Here is a 17,284-nt window from a genome sequence, read left to right as displayed (position 1 = left end):
TGGTATAAAACTTTGAATTACTAAGTAGATTCTATATAATGAAGACAATGTTTGGTTTTTATAGAACTCTTCATAACAATGATTGGCTTTGGGTATAAAATTTTGCTTTACCAGTAACATCACAGCGTATGCGGGAATCTTGTGTATTACCCTAAGGGGAATAAATGTGAAACAAATATAGGTGTATTAGGCAATACTTGGATAAGAGCACGTAAAAAGTTCAAAATATTTTCAAAGTTGATCCTTTTGATATTGCAACTTCTAATACAATATTTCATAGTATATAATTAGTTTTTTGCGTGCGAGTCTAAATATGATTATTCATTACAAAACAATCATTATAATATGATTAATAATCATCATATAATAGTTTATGTCAATAATTCTTGCATAACTAGTCTCGAACCAAATGATACCTAAAGTTTCCGTGGAAGAAATTTTGAGTTAATACTAACTGTCCATTTCCTAAGGTTACTAAACTTCTAGGCGGAGAGTTCTTAATGCAGACAGCCTATCAATGTTATGACCGGTTTGATAGTAATGGTAAATTAATTAATCCTTACGTGTACTTTGATTTCTTTCAATTTCCATATGGTAAGATTGGCTACGCATAGGATAGCGTTGCCTTTCTGAGATACCAAGCAATACATTGACTATACCTTGATTTTTCCCTAATCAGAAGGATACACCTTTGGAACATCATTTAGTTCTTGTTAAGGAAAATGGTTAAACTACACCCTTTTTAGTTGAAAGAAATGGTTGAAATGGACTTCTGTGACCTACGTAGGTATCAGCATGACCCTTCCCCTCCTCGAGTATACCAAAAATTGTTTACACCAAATCACAGAATGAAGGTCAAACTATAAATTGAGATTAACTACATTAATTACCACGCATAGGTGATAATATTGCATGTAGAATATTTACCATACTTCTGAGTGATCTGACAAGCATTTAGTCCTACTTTACAACACTCCACTTTTGAACCATTACCATAGGCACTCTTTCTCGAAATGTAAAACAAGGAAACTAAAACCCAGCTGATCCAACAAGTGAAGAGTATGATGCATTTTCGTCACTGGTGAGTCCCTGTTCAACAACTTTGTGGGCTGTTCCAACATTTGTTTCCAAAAGTGTCCCAACGTCTAGGTTGCACGTCGTGCAGAGCTCTAATCTCTTCTGTTTTGCTTCTGCAAAATCACCGTCCCAGCAAGTTTCGGAGATAATCTCAAGTGCTTTCTCTAGTTTGTCTTCTGGTACAAGAGTTCCATTTTGTTGGAGCGCAAAATAAACTTGATCAGCACTGGCTCTTCTTATCTGCAAAAATAGTTGAAAACAATTGTTGAGAAGACGTTCAGTTCATTGTGGCATGTTCTTAATATATCTATTCACCAATCTTAAGTTTCACTATGCAGCTGCTTTGTGCTACCTTTGGAAATCCGCAGGTGAGGAAAGGTAGTAAATGACAGAATGCCTGGACATTGATGGGCTCTGATACTGATGAAACATATCCAAGTATCTCAATTCCAGCATACAGCTTCTTGAAGTCTTTTGATCCTTTCAACTCTATACTAAGAGCTTCTAAAACGCCGGCACAAAATACTGCAGTCTGGGCCTGTTAAAAGATATGTGAGAGATAGAGAAAGAGAGAGAGAGATGAGTATAGGCACATCATCCGTACAGCCCCAAGCAAACAGCGATAAGCACAACTTGGCTTGTGCAGAATAAACGCAGTATACACCAAAGCAAAGGGAAGATACCAGCTACATGAAATACTAGATATTTAAAATAAAAAGAAAAAACCTAGTGGAAAATAGACTAACCTCTATGTTTAAGAATACCTTTTTGCTGAATAGGATCTCAATTGTCTGAAACAAAAAAAAAAGGATAAACACATCAGTGCCAGATAACATGTTCCCCATTGTTGCATAAGAGCTTCCAAAATGGTTTATCATTATCCTGAGTTATTCCATCCACTGCCTTGAAGTTTTGGGTTGGAAGCTCAGATTATTTCACATGGTATTAGAACCAAAGCCATTCCTAACGTTGGGCCACAGATGTTTTGTTACTCTTCGCTCCAATCTACGTGCAAGGTAGTGTTTGAATGCTGCATAGCTTAGACGTATATGTTGTACTTCTTATAGGGCTCTTCTTGTAGTTGAGTTAGCCCAAGGTTCATTTTCTTAACATGGTATTAGAGCCTAACTTTGGTAAGTTTGTTTTGTCAATTATCTTCTTACTATATATTCTCTCACTCTAAGTCCCTCTCTCTCTAAGCAAATTGAGCCATTAATTCTGCTCTAAGCCTGATTTTCAGCCTGTTGAACCTACCTCCGGTTTCAACCAATAAAAAGAAAGACAGATAAATGTTCAGGATACTGCATAGACGGACAAAAATGTAAATTCTCCATATTTCTGCAATAAAAGTTTATGATTACGTCTATAGCCTACTGCCAATGCCAAAAAAAGAAGAAACAATTACTTGCATTAATCATAACATGAGAATTCTAGAAAGATGAACACATTGTGATCTACAAATTAAGGAAAGGGTCGACAATCATCTTTTGCAGTAATAAAACTTGAAATTGAATTTACCTTCAAAGTGGGTACTATGACTCTGTCACAATTTTTGTATGTTTGAAGAACCCAAAGAATGTCATTAGAAAGATTGTACTCTCTAGAACCATTTACATGTTCATCTGTTAACTGAAGAAATTCAAGCAAAGCACTGACTGATGCCTTTGTCAATGAATCTTGCAAGCCACCGATGGAAATAGCCAACCCCGATATCACATATTTGCTATAGCAACTGATATCAAGCAACTGAAGAAAACGTGGAAATGAGTAAGTAGGTACCTGCAGGATCACATAGAAAGGCTTCTTTGTCAGATAACAAAATTTATAGCAACCAAAACAGAAGGCAAGCAAATTTTGACCTACCCCCCATTTCAGATCTGCATCGTCAGGAACAATCTGTTCTAGTCTCTCTCGATAAGGTATAAATGGTACAAAAATTGATTTATTATGCAAAATTCTTCGAAGAGCCTTTGCAGCTAACTCTCTTAATTTATCCATCTTCTCCACTGCTTGCTTAACAATGCATCCAACTAAACAGGTTGCCACATTTTCATCAAAGAGAATCTTCATCTGGTTAGCACTATCTTTCTCATCGAACTGAGAAACAGATCCAAGTTCCATTTTCTCGGACTTGCTTGAGAAGCCCTTGAGTTCTCTCTTGCATAGAATGTATGTGCATCTCTCAAGGCCATCTATGGCAGCTTCACGAACCCAAGAACCAATGTCACCTCTGTTATCTACAGAGTAATCGTCCAAAGCTTTAAATAGAGTCTGCATAACCTCATTCTTAATAAAAACATACAGAGATCTGCATTCTTCTGCAGAGAATAGATGAGAATATTCTTCTGTCTCGGTCAAAATTTCACACACTGATACAAGTGCTTTGGCAGAATTTACCCGTGCTTCAGCATCTCTGTCTTCAGGTTTAGCCTATACAGTATAAAGTGTTTAATCATTCAAGATAATGTGCAGCTTAGTTCCTCATCAGCAACAGACAAAACAGAAGAGGCACTTCTTTACCTCAATTTCACAAGCAGCACAAAGCTTCCAAAGTATATCCTTCCATCCTTTAGCTAGATACTTATATGGCAAAACACCAAGCGCAAGTGAAGATCCTCGTCTAGCAGCCACATTAGGATCAGTCAATTGCTCAAGGTATCTTGATGTAATGGTATTGATGCCTTTACTTTCCGAAGCCACAAGGTAAGCAGGAAAGAAGCTTTTCAAGGCTGCAACCGCAGCCCCCTACAAACACACTAGTGAATCAGGCAATTCACTCAAAGGAAGATAATCAACAGGAAGCTGACAAAGTCACAAGATAAACCTGTATCTGGGAATTAGGATGTCTCAAATTCTCATGGAGTGTATCAAGCAGACTCCGCTTTATTTTATCTGTCAATTGGACACGAGCTAAAGAAATGCACTCAATGAAACGGGAAACAGCAGAACGCATTATTTCTCCACCCTTTCCCCGATATAGCCGTGCTTTCTCAATTGCTGGAACCACACCAGCAACTTGATTCTGCAGATCTGTAACAAAAAGATTGAGAGAGATCACACAATTAGCTATACATGAAAAACACAGAAATAGACGGTGTCATAACCCTTGACCAGCTGATTTTCTCTTCAGCAATTTAAAAAGGACTCGTGGCAATTCAAAAATTTAAAAGACACCCACGTGGTGATTTTATAGGTAAAACTATGAAAAAAGAGAACTGCATGTCTTAGAATGTAATCCCCCTTCCAAATTCATTGTCATCTTGGCTTTCCCGCAATAATCCACTTTTCTAAAAACTGAACAAGAATACTTCCGTTGCTCTTTAATTATTATGTGTCATTTCTGGGTATTACATAATACAGAAGTATAATGTGCCCCACATTTACAATTAATGAAGACAATAGCTCGCTTCTCTACTATCGCACTTAACAAAAGTAGCTATCACCCCCCATAAACTATTCTTCTGATAACCCCAGAATATTCAATTGGGATATAGGGGAAATGGGTCGACAAAAAAAAGCACTAATGGGGAGCAAACAGCTATGACAAGAAGTTAGCCCCAAATAGTCCACTTTGAGTTCGTGATTTCATTTCACAAAAGAACAGTGGGAAAAAACATTTCCCCTACAAGCATGGACATATAACACCAAAAGTACGTGGAATATACGTGCAAAGATTAGTACACGTAGTAATTGTTTCTCTTTTTAAACTTAATTTACTTTCTAATGCAGTATAGTTCTAGACTTTCAACAATGATTTATGAGCAAATCTTGCTTTCTGGTAAAATGCAGAACTATATAACTCATCAAGAGAGAACAAAGAAAGCTAAAATTTATGAATGAAGAACTAAAGAAAAAAATGCATTGAAGACCTAAATTTGAAACCAGTACGAACCAGCTTGAACTTTGACCTCAGTCAAATAACTAAGAGTTTGAAGTTGAAAAGGAGATACCAACCTGGGGAAAGAACATAGTCACACTCATGAAGGGCCAATATAACTTCACCAATAGCTAAAGTTGCACCATGACGCATACACAAATCAGAAGACAATGTGCAAGGCAATAATTTTCCCACAACAGTACTAGCAAAATGTCCAGGATCATACTTAGCAAGAGAAGAAAGGGCATTTGCAGCAAGCTCTCTCAAACTTTTGTCCTATATTCCAACAATAGGTAACGAATTAACAGAACCCCCAATAATATAACTAATAAGTGCAAGCAAATGAAGTAATTAATGCACAAACAAAGAAGTTAAGTACATTGGCCAGCTGGTACGATATTAGCAGGGTCTTAATTCTCAGATTTAGACTGCTATGGATGCATGTCTTAAGTTCAATTGGAGGAGGAAACTAGAGAAATTACAGAAAGAAGATGAATTACACATTTGTGCTAAACAACCCAGTAGTTTGGATTAATTAAGGCAACACCTTTATTTTCCCAATCCAAAAGATCCTTAGAACAACCTTCTCTGTCAACTATCTTTTCTGAATACTGTAATTTCGCTGACACGTCACACTTCCTTAGATGTTCTCAAACATAAAACAATTAAACCAGAAAATGATATTTGTACACAAAATCCCATCATATTTCTGTTCATATTCCTTCTATCCTATTTCAGTTCCATGCTGTGACCAAACTTGTAACAGTACTCTTTTTGCTAAGACCACTAAAAGAAACTTTGGTGAGGAATCAGCTATATGCAACCATATCTTTGGTTAATTTGTATTATGCATCTTCTCATACCACACTCAAGCAAACCAATAAATATTTTACAAAAGAAGTGCTTTATATGAGTTGAAAGCAAGGAATCAAGCAAATATAAACATACCCAGTGACAGATCTTGCTGTTCAGAAGCTCATCAACAAAAGGATCAAGATAGCCATCATATTGAGCAATGTATACAGCAACATGAAGATAGGAGTTTATACGTGACGAAAGCGCAAAGAAATCAGCTGCATTCACTATATCGATACCATAAGGAAAATTTCCTTGTCGTCCAACATTCTCTTGAAAAGCAGCAGCTGCTGCTCTTCTACAATTAACCTGGGAAATAATACCAATGTTTCATCATTTCAATTGGAGAAGGAAACACCTTGACTGGGTAAGGAATGACCCCTGTGTTTTTGGTACCTCACGGTCATAGCATGCCACAGTGAGAAGGTGTGGAGCAAGCTGTTCAAGTACGCTTTTCATATCTGCATGGTAATATGCACGGCCAAATGCCCAACAAACATAAGCAGCAGCATCACGTACATGAGATCCAATGCTATGTGGACCCCTTCGAATGTCATAATGTAATGCCTGCCAAAACAAACTTTACCTCGTTATTAGGGGGACAAAATCCAGCTTCAACGAGCCAAGAGTTTAGTGAGTGGATAATCCGAGACAAGTGCAATCCATTATCCTAAACCAGGTAGTCTGGATTGGATATGTTTCAATAACTCATTCGAACCAAACCAAGAATATATCGTTATCCGTGCATACTCATTAGTAAACATCAAAAGAGCATGATTTGTGTTCTGGAAGCTAAGAATTGGATGAAAATATAAAAGACTTGTGATTTGAAGGCGAAAATTATATGTGCATAAGTACGCAACTCGAGACACAGAAAAACACATGAAAGTACAATAATGACATCTAAAAAAATTAATTTAAATTGGATCCATAAGCACACAGCAGTCAGCACATATGAGTCCTATGGGAATCTGTGGTTCTGGTCGCCTACAGTTTTCAGCCACCAAACTCTTCATGGGTAAACAGAGGCCCTTTCCTCTCTCTCGTGTATGGAAGTAGGCAGCAGGTCTTATCTGTTGTATTTCTGCAAGAAGAAAGAATCTCTTCTTTTTAAATCCCAGCAGCGGCGAAAGCCCCAATCAGTCTGCCTAGGCATTGGTAGATGGTCACCCAGTAGTCGTGGTGGTGGGAGGTAGCAGCCTAGCAGGTATTCGGTGGAGTAGTCGAGGTGCATGCAAGATGTACTGGACCCCCACCTTTATAATAAAAAAATGTTTCTGCAACATAAGTTGAAGCAACAAATATGTTAAAGGATTCTTGGTATAATGTTTCCCTTGACTACTAAAGTGTGTTACTACAGAATCCCGAGCGACCTATAGAGTTGCCATAGAGAACTATAGCAGCAATCTAGCAAAATGGAGTGGAGCAAGTCGACTATGAGTTGCCTGTTCTTAACCAATAACTTTTACTTGAAGGCACAAAAAGAGGGAGAAAGATTGAAAATGACGAAGCAAGCTGTGTATCACTAGCAACTTCATACTTTTTGGAGAAAATTAATAGCTCAATCACAAAGTTCTACATATATGGAGTTAAGGAGAGATCAGAAGTACTAGGAATAAAAGTAGGACGCTCAGTAAAGATAACCTTTATAACAACAGGCACAACTTTGTGAAAACTAACAGGTAACAGCAATCCTCTACGTGCCAATTCAGCCAGCGCCAAACAACCACCATGCCATGAGCCATCTCCCTGCAACAGTATAATACCTAATTATGATCCAACCCGAACGAACAAAAAAGAAACTTGAAGTGCAAAAGGAACTATTAGCATTGCCGGATGTATCTCCTTAATCAATATTCTGTATGCGGATATAGTGGCTATCTCATAAGATAATAGAAGTTCAACTGTCAAGAAGCAACTGGCAACACACCTCGCTAGGCGAAAAGAGCTCCAGAACAGATGAAAGGACTTCATCTGAAAGCAAGTAAGTTAACCGTGAGGTAACACGGCCAATACCTTTTGCAGCAGACCAACGCACAACGGTGTCCTGTAGTACCGTTATAAGATCTCTAAGATGAGAAAGTTGCAATGAAAATAACAAATAGTGAAAATGTGATTAAATAAAAGGAAGTCCTGCAACAGTAATATGTTGAAACAGAATCAAATTTTGCTTGCATGAAGATGCATATACCTGTTTTTAAAATAGTAACTACAGATGAATGCAAAATGAGATCGACTGGCCTGAAAAGAGGTAAATAAATGTTCCAGTGTCTGTTCCACAATGTCAGTGACACTAAAAGCTCCTAAAAGACATAAGCAACTGACACTTTTGACAAGCCGAAACCCCCCTCCCTTCACACACCAAGACACAACCTTAGCATCAAGATATCAAGTTTTCAAATGCACCAGCTCAAAAATAGAGAGAAGAACATACGTGGATATTCTAACTTAAACTTATCAAATTCTTCAACGAAAGAATCGTGGACTTCTTACTCGATGAGGAGGAAGTGAAGGAGGATTTATTTTTTAAGAAAAGACATCCAAGGAAAACTGCTATCAACTTGAATTTGTATAGGGTCTTGCACCATATACATAAAGATTTACAAGGACAGCCAGATCAGTACATAATGGAAGCTCACCCTTTAGACATACCGTGTCACGCAATCCTGATAGCAGTAATTCAATAATCTCTTCTACTAGATCAGGGACATCTATATCTTCTTCTTCCTGACAGTTTGGGTCTTGATAGAAGTATGAAGGATCATTGTTTCCAGCGTCATTGAATTGGTCCTTTTTTATTCCATTGGCAGTAATATTCCCTCCAAGTGTGCTGGTTCTTCCCTACATGAAAAAAGCAAGTAATATCACCAACTATTTCTTTCCACATTCCATGGTGAGTAGATCAGTACAGAAGTATTTCCAGTGGAATACCAAAATGCGCAGGAATGAGAAACAAAGACAAATATCCAGCAATCGAATACAGAGAAGGAGCTGACAAATAGGTTGGTCTTAACTTTGGTAGACATCAGAACACTGTATTCTTTTTTTTTGGTCAAATGAAAGAGAAATGCTGACAAGGATATAGAAGATCAAGTCAGCAGGGAAACATAAAGAAAAAAGGACGCTCCTGACGAATAACTACAAAGACCCTAATCTCCTTATTCCCCATGAAGCATCACAATTTTTCTATTAGAAAGTAGGACAACTTGTTCCCAATGATGATCCTGAACGTAGTTGCTATTTAAATGCACAAAAAAATATATTCAAGCAGAGCAACCATCAATTTATAACTTGAAAGAAACACTTAAGCTACATATTTTGCATGATTAGCTATCTAACCACATATCGCCATGCTGGATAACGCGGAGGGAGACAGATCATCCCAACCCTTTGAGTTAGCTTCACAAGGTACTTGCGAAGTAAAGGACTTCGAGATGCAGTGTTGGACTTTAGCAGCGCTGATGTGTCATTCCAAACACCAGGAACCACACTGAGCAGCACTTTAGGGCTTCCATTCTGCACTTAGCGGAAAAAATACTGTGCTTAAAAATACTCATATTGAACAAGACTGCAAGATTACCAAATAAAATGGGTTACATAACATGTTGAACAATTGTACCGCTCCATAGTGAGTACAGCCAAAATGAGCTGTCTACATTATTATAGATGTTAGACTGCATCGGATGATTGATCTGTCTTTTCCATTCAATAACAGGTCTCTAATCACGACACCAGAAGATATATTCGAAAGTTACTGAAACTTAAACCTGGCATTTACTTGATAAAATCCAAATTGAATGTTCCAAAAGAAATTCTCAAAATTCTTAAAAAAACTGACTGTCAATACACTCTGTCTCATAAAATTCTCAAAAGAAATTGCTCCTGGAAGAGCACCTATAAGGATTTCATGGTCTGAAGGGCAAGGCATGAAAGATGAATGCAGATTATTCGAATTTGAGTATCATAGGAATGTATACGTTCTAAAGTAGGAACGTATACTAGCAAATTTCTATCAATCATACATAAGAAAAGAAAGTATTCCAAAAGAGGACACAACGAACAAAGGCAAACCTTGAAAATAGCAGATAGTGCTTCAACTGCACCCAATAACCGGAAATGATTGACAACATCATTTGAAAGACACGTCATAACTTCATGTGTCCAATCCACAAAGCTGAAAACAAAATTGCAGGAAACCAAATGAATATGGCTAAAGAGCTTTGAAACACTTAAATAATTCCCTAAGGAGGTCATCAAGGGCTGGTTGAATGGTAAGAATGTAGCATGGAATGTGTGGATTGGGCGCACATCTCAAGTTGAACTGACACGAAGGCTGATATTTAAGGGGATCAGGACAGAGGGGCAGGATCATACTTCCCCGAGTTTCAGACCTTTGGGCCAGCTAAGAGCTAACTCACGGGGGAACTCTCGGTTATAAAGAAAATTCCCTAAGGAGGCACAAAAATATCAACATCCTTACTTTTCTCAGATCTTCAATCTTAAAAGATTTTTATTCTTGTGTTGTTCAAAGAAATAATATTCATGTTCAATATAGAGAAAAATAAAACAGAATGCTTAGCAGGCATCTATGACAATTTGCATCCATAAGGACATGCATTTCATTTGCTGATCAGGCATAGCAGTGAACTGCATGTGTCACATAACAAGCAAAGTGAAATGCAGTAAATGCTACTCTAGCACGTATCTCTTCATTTGCATTAACCAACATAACTGTGCATGCACGAGAATGACCAGAGCATTCATCTACTTTTATGTTTTCTTTTTTCCTTTGTTTTTGTGTGTGTGTTTTGGGGGGGGGGGGGGGGGGGGGATTTAATCTACTTGGCTGTGAGATTTCAAATCATGTGTTATAAATGGAAAAGATTAGGCAGTGACCTGGTAAAAGCCTTTGTCATATCAGGGCGTGTTAGAAGCCTTGAAAGCAGCAAGCCAGCTATGGTTCGCATAGGACCTGCACTTGAAAGGAAGTCTTTAGAGAATTCTAAGATTCTTAGTACAAGTGGAGGTGGCTCATCACTTCCAGTGTAGTTATTATCTGCAACACTAGTATCCACAGAAGATATATCAAACGGGATCAATACAAGAATGTAAAGCCACAATAGCATCACGCATTTAGCCTCCATCTCTCCAGTACTTTCTTGTCTTAATGATGTTACAGCTTGTGTATTATGGCATTTCTCCAGGAGAGATACTGCAAGCTCCAGGTCAGAGACCTGATGAGGGAAGAACTTGACAACAGCCTTGTAGCCACAAACTGTCACCAGAGAATAGATTATGATGCATATAGGCTTCATTACTTCAAGAATTTCTTCCGAGGCAGCACCCAGTTCGACAGCTTTTGAACGGACAATGGACATGAGAGGCGAAACCATACTCTCGAGGTAAGGCTCAAGTAATTGACCTTGCTCCTGATATTTGTCCATCTGCAAATCATATATGTTTAATAGTCAAACAAAGAATTACAGCTTGTTTGGATGGTTGTTACCTATTGTATTGTATCGTATTGTTACTTCAAATACAATGATTGTTACTTAAATTTTATTGTATCATTTTTTGTTAGTAATATTGCAAGTTAATTTTTGTGATATCGTGAAATGACGGCAAACGATCCAATCTATCCAAACATTGTATTCATCAAACAATACAATACAATAAAGTACAATACAATACGATACATTATGAAACGACATGTAACAACAATCCAAACAAGCTGTTAATGTATTACCCAAAGAAAAAAAAGATGGAGTAACTATTATAAAAATTCCACTAGTTGTAAGCAATTGCTGTTTCGAAAGTGAACTTCAAGTACACTATTACGGTTTTTGGGCTTGGCATCATCAGAATTTACTCACCAAAGTTATATTTTACTGGTAATATCCAATCACAGATATAGCATTGAACTAATAGTTATGCAGTTTAAACAGAGGAAAGAAATGATAGAGAGAGAGAGAGAGAGTACGATAGATCGGATCTTATGCACAGAAGAGATATCGGAGACACGGCCAATGGAAATAATATCGTCGAGGAGTGATTTGACACGCTTCCATTCCTGAAGAAAATATCTCTGCACAACGCTCTCTTTAGAATCGTGTTCATCGTCTAATTCAACTTCGCTTACTGCCTCCATTTTCAAATTTTCCTCCATCTTTGAGCCTTTCTTCTACTTCGCTAATCCCAACAGAGACGCAGAGAAACACTTCGACGATTTGATCAATTTGATTTGATTTTGCCGCTTTGCGTATTGGGTATTTGCCGGACTGAGGGATTATTTCATCTGTTTAAAGCAATTATTAGCGTCGGAGTAAGCTGATGGGTCAAACTTCATACATGGCCCAAATCGAATTGCTGTCCAGCCCATAATTTGGCTCTAAAAGTTTTACGGCCTTTTTGTGTTGGGCTATCTCATCTCATGAATGAAAAGAATTTTTAATAGTCCAAGAGGCTTAGATTTATATTTTGGGCAAAATACAGAATTGACCGGTCAAATCATCAATTGTATTCCCTAGTCAAAAAATATAGATTTTATATATATATATATATATATATATATATATTATCGGCTATTATTTTTTAAAATGGCTAAAAATATACATTTCTCTTATATTATTTTCCTTAATACTCTTTTTGTCCAAAAATATTCTTTAATAAAAACTTAAAATTTTGTGTAATCCAACCATGACACATATGTACCATAGAGGTGTTTGCATCGGTCGTGATTGATGCAGCCTAAGCAAAGCCTAGCTCGATTAGGACCATATGTACCATGTGTCAAGAGTATGTCTCAGAGAACAAGAGAACAATTGAAGAAAGCAAATAAAGATTAAAGACCTCTAGCAAAAGATTGTCACTTAACCAATCAAAATTATTTCCTTTCTTTTACATGATACATATACAAAATATCATTTGCACAATTCATGATCTTACTTATGTTTACAAAGATATGCTATGTATACAACATCAACACATAAATTAAATTTCATATCACAACTAGCTAAAACAGTACTCTCATGAAGATTAATCTGTGGTAATTCTTCTTTAAGGCTCATTTTTCCCATAGCTACCACCATTAGAATTAGCCTTATGCCAAGCTGCAAATCCATTAAACAAAGCTAAAGTATTGCTAGTAACTTGAGCAACATTTAGAACCCTAGCTTTAATTGTAGCCATCACCTTACCACCCATGCCATAACCAGAAAACCCATCCATGCAAATATATGTATCAGTCAAGACTGTACTAAGCCAAGTTTGAACATTGCTCTGACACCATACAAAATCTCCTTCTGCATCTGCACTCTTCATACGTTGAAGCTCTTTGAATGAGTTTGTGAGCTGAAAAACACTATCGGACATTTGATCTAAACAATCTTCCACTGCTTGATATTCCCCGGCCTTGTTTTGTTTGAGTTCATTGGACACTTTTCTCAAGTAGATTTTTGTATATACTGCCTTAACTATGCTCACTTTCAAAGCAACTTGAGCTATATCTTGTGGATCTTGTGATGTTGGATTTACATGGTTTGCTAGAGATCTCTCACATAGATCTGGATAACGAGTGCGCCTACACTGTGACTCTATAAATGTAGGCACAATAGCACCCTCAACAACAAAGGTAGAGATGATGAGAAGTAAAATAAGGGAAAAGACAAGTTTTGCCATTTTGTGAGAAATATAACAATAGGAATTAATGCTTAAGCTTTTTAGAGTATGATGAAGAGAGAATGGTTTTTGCTGTGTTTATTTTGATGGGAAATTGTCAAGAGGGTGCTAAGGTTTATATAGAAGGGCTATCACATGAATGATCATGAGAAGTTTAGTACGCTCATTCCTTCTTACTAAATAATTTTCCTCTTTTAAGTCATATTTTTGGAATTGATTAATTAGTAGTATTCGAGAACCAGGTGCTGATGTTGGAGGTCTAGTGAACACAAACCTTAATTCTTGTCCAAGCAATTTCGTAATTACGTAACTTATTATTGTGTGATTGCTTTGACCCCGAAAAAGTTAGAAAAGAGTGTCTCTTATTAAATCACCTATTTTCTCCTTTAATTTGGTAAACCAATGATTTGTATTTTCATTTTTTAAGGTACAAAAGTTACAAGTTATTTACATTTACAGGACATTTTAATTTGAGCTTTTGATATGTGTAGGCTGTAGCGCTTCAATACATTAATTTTTAATAGGCTTCTAATCAAAAGGTTATTGGAGATTGGTTGACCAACAAAATACTGAGATTTTTGGGCATTGCATTCTGTAATTATAAAGACTAGTCTTAGGCACGCGCTTTGCGCGTATACCTATATTAATGAGTATATAATTTTAAAAAATTACGTAAATATTATTAAATAATATATTTGAGTTATTGAATAAAAATTAAAAAAATAATTTATTTATTTTTGCATTAGGGATTTGTGCCTTTACAATGATATAGAAAATAGAGATATTTTTTTAAACTCCTTCTTACTCGAATTGAATAACATCTTTTTCTCTCCATTGATGTTTTCGCATAATATTTAAAAATTACATTTAATTATTAGAAAAATAGTTAATTAAGTACATACATCTTAATTTAATAGTAAGAATATATAGTATCCTCCCCTTAGAATTATAAGTTCAAATATATTTCATATAGAAATTGGCGTAAATAAATATAAGCAAAAGACAATGTAATATTGTTATCTCCCAAACAATATTTATGTTAAGACAATGTGATACTATTATTTCTCCCAAACAATATAAGTAAAAAATAATAGATCTTTGTGGTCCGGCCCTTACAAGGACCCCGCACATATGGGGAGTTTAGTGCACCGAGCTTCCTTTAATATTTATATTAAAGTCCTAAATATTAGGACTTCCTACATAATTCAACACAAGAAAGATTTTATAACCAAATTAGTTGATTTTAAAGTACTATATATTGCGATAATAACTAAATTACGATTTTGTCTAATGTGAAGTTTAATTTTAAATGGTAAAAATGGCGAACGATATTTCATTAAGGGCCTTCGTGCTTTTAATATAGATAGATAGATAGATAGATAGATATGTAAGTTATTTTGTATTATAGAAATTAATCAATTTAGTAGTGTACTTGATTAATCTTCTCTTTTTTTAGCGTTTTAATTTGAAATCCTACAAATGATACAGAGATTAGACGTGGTAAAAAGCTAGTATTGTTTTTCCTTTTGAAACACAAGTCTTTAGTGTATTAAAATCATGTCTTCCTATTGCAAATAAAATTGTAATACAATCTAATAAGGAAAGATTAACAAATAAAATTTTAGTCGATTTTAAAGTGCTAACTTTAGGAAAATTAGCATAAATGGCAATTGAATGTTTATTCCTAAATATTAGGAAGGCAACATAAATTATAATTTTATTTAGTGTAAAGTCAATTTTTTAAGGGTAAAAAAGGCAAACGATATTTCGCTAAGTGCTTTTGTGTTTTTAATATAATATAGATATAGATAGATAGATCCCTAAGTATTACACAAAGTAAAGACTAATGAATGTAACTTACGTAATCATATATACTACTAGTAAATTGCAATTGAAGCCTATGATTCTTTAGGTGATTTTAAAGAAATTTCAAATTACTTATGAAATCTTCTTGATTATCGATTGAAGAAACACACTACTTGGAAGAAGGGGCCTTTTTCTTAAAATTCAACTAATTCAAGTAGATAAGTTATTATCGTTTAGTATCAGTTAATTATCATCATTATATAACAGGGTCAATATATATTGTCATATAGATTAATCCTAACGTCACATCAACTATTCCTAGTATATACTAGAAACAGTTGAATCTCAATGTCCGTCCAGAAAAACCACAATTATAATTTATTTATTTTTTAAAAGAAAAAGAAATAACTAAAATCCCTGAAAGTGAAATGCCGAAGAAGCTTGTTGGAGTGAATGGGAGCTAATTACAGAACTCAAATCAATATATGGTAAGTCAATATACTGAGAAAATGAACAAGCAAAAGAGAAAGGGCTATTTTTTTCTCTTTGTCGGAAAGATTTTCTAAGAAAGAAAGAGCTTAGTAAATAAACATTTGGGTTGAAATGTTTTTTCCCCAAAATATGATGGGAAAATGTGAAGGGTGTGATGTCACATGCGCTCGAATTTGACCATGATTCGTGTAACGTGTGGCATATGCACAGATCCCACTAGAAGACCATAGTATTCGTAATCATAATTTAATTGGTTTTACACGTGCAGGTAGCTTCCAGGAACCGAGAGTTAAGGTTGGGTATAGTAAAGACAAAACCTTAATTCTTGTTAGAGCTATTTAGTATTTACAAACTTAAGTAACATTCCTAATTGTTAAAATTAGTACTCCAGCATATGTATATTCAAGATTTAACATTATGGATTCGAGCTCGAACTCTATCACAATTTATTTGATTTATTGTATTCAAAATCTATTTTAATATTTATTTAATAAATTTTTTAACATATATATATATAGTATCAACTGAGCCAAAATTATTAGGTTTGAATTCCGCCTCTATACTAAATTACATCAGGTATCATCTTTTGAGTTTTTCTTCTTTGATCTCTAATTCATGTAATTATGTTCAATATGACTCCGAATCATAACGCTTCATAAGCATAGTTAAACAGTACTCTCAAGAAGATTAAGCATAACCGTCTCCCAACTCTGAATTTGCTAAAACACATAAGTATTATTGAGATAAATGCTTGCAAGGTTGTGATGCCAACAGTGAAACAATCTTAAATGTCCTTAAAATCTCTCTCTCTCTCTCTATATATATATAAATAATATTGAGGGACTAGAGAAGGTGACTTGGCGTCTCTAATAGGTCAAGGAACCTAATTATTTTTTTTTCTCCTTTTTTTAACATTTTCCTTACTCATTCTTTTTATTTTCAATTTATGCTAACAGTCCAAAAGACATGTCTCTTTGGAGACATCCGACCATAAAAAAAAACTAAAAGTCATCACAAAATAAAAGAACCATTTCTTACCTAACCGCTCATAATGACTAATTGCAATTAACTATGTATATTTTGGTGAGCATGTTCTTCTAGCTTGTGTTTTTCTTTTTCTCTCTTACTAACTCTAGCACTATTTCTGTCACATTGAGTTAGTACTTTTACTAAATCCGCTTATCTCTTTATATGTTATTGCGTGCATTTGTTACTAGCCTTTTGTTCAGGGTCGCTACAATAGTTGGTGCCTTTTATTCTTCGTTTTTCCTAATTTGGTACCCATGGATTTGGGTGGCATGATAGTTTGCTTTCTTCCTTTTATTCACCCATCAATAAATTATATACAGAGATAGGATCAATCTTTAATAAGTTGAGTTAAGAAGGCTTGAAAAATTGCTACTGATTTATAAATAAATAATTACCAATTTACAATAGAATTGTTAAGCAATCAATTATACCACATAATGTTGCATCGTATTCTACAACTTCTTATAGTTG

General features: G+C 35.4%; 2 protein-coding genes across 4 annotated transcripts; both read right to left on the bottom strand.

The window, feature by feature from the left end:
* Positions 1 to 849: 849 nt before the first annotated feature.
* Positions 850 to 12,095, bottom strand: LOC104119009 (tubulin-folding cofactor D). 3 transcript variants are annotated; one of them, XM_018778553.3, is made up of 18 exons: positions 11,790 to 12,095; positions 10,706 to 11,253; positions 9,881 to 9,983; positions 9,149 to 9,325; positions 8,462 to 8,650; positions 8,001 to 8,050; positions 7,740 to 7,878; positions 7,454 to 7,558; positions 6,206 to 6,376; positions 5,903 to 6,118; positions 5,032 to 5,230; positions 3,902 to 4,107; positions 3,598 to 3,822; positions 2,941 to 3,507; positions 2,596 to 2,856; positions 1,824 to 1,868; positions 1,430 to 1,615; positions 850 to 1,317 (listed from the first exon to the last, which is right to left on the bottom strand). In XM_018778553.3, the coding sequence occupies exons 1-18, from the start codon at positions 11,973 to 11,975 to the stop codon at positions 1,030 to 1,032; spliced, it is 3,861 nt and encodes a 1,286-aa protein (XP_018634069.1). In that variant the 5' UTR covers positions 11,976 to 12,095; the 3' UTR covers positions 850 to 1,029. The 3 variants fall into 3 exon arrangements, with proteins under 3 accessions (XP_018634069.1, XP_009628692.1, XP_018634070.1); XM_009630397.4 differs by lacking the exon at positions 8,001 to 8,050 and having other exon boundaries at positions 7,740 to 7,856; XM_018778554.3 differs by lacking the exon at positions 9,149 to 9,325.
* Positions 12,096 to 12,865: 770 nt separating this feature from the next.
* Positions 12,866 to 13,486, bottom strand: LOC104119008 (21 kDa protein-like). Its single transcript, XM_009630396.4, has one exon. It carries the CDS (start codon positions 13,484 to 13,486, stop codon positions 12,866 to 12,868), a length of 621 nt encoding a protein of 206 aa, XP_009628691.1.
* Between the last annotated feature and the right edge of the window lie 3,798 nt (positions 13,487 to 17,284).

Source organism: Nicotiana tomentosiformis, chromosome 1, assembly GCF_000390325.3.
Source record: "Nicotiana tomentosiformis chromosome 1, ASM39032v3, whole genome shotgun sequence".
NCBI lineage: Eukaryota > Viridiplantae > Streptophyta > Magnoliopsida > Solanales > Solanaceae > Nicotiana > Nicotiana tomentosiformis.
Note: the sequence above shows the minus strand (reverse complement) of the source record. Positions and strands in the feature narration are given on the sequence as shown.

Coding starts and splice junctions, on each gene's coding strand:
- LOC104119009 (XM_018778553.3), bottom strand. CDS start 11,975: ATGGAGGAAAATTTGAAAATGGAGGCAGTAAGCGAAGTTGAATTAGAC. Junction 9,326..9,880: donor CACTATCTGCTATTTTCAAG/GTTTGCCTTTGT, acceptor CGCTAAGTGCAG/AATGGAAGCCCTAAAGTGCT. Junction 7,559..7,739: donor AGCTCTTTTCGCCTAGCGAG/GTGTGTTGCCAG, acceptor ATACTGTTGCAG/GGAGATGGCTCATGGCATGG.
- LOC104119008 (XM_009630396.4), bottom strand. CDS start 13,486: ATGGCAAAACTTGTCTTTTCCCTTATTTTACTTCTCATCATCTCTACC.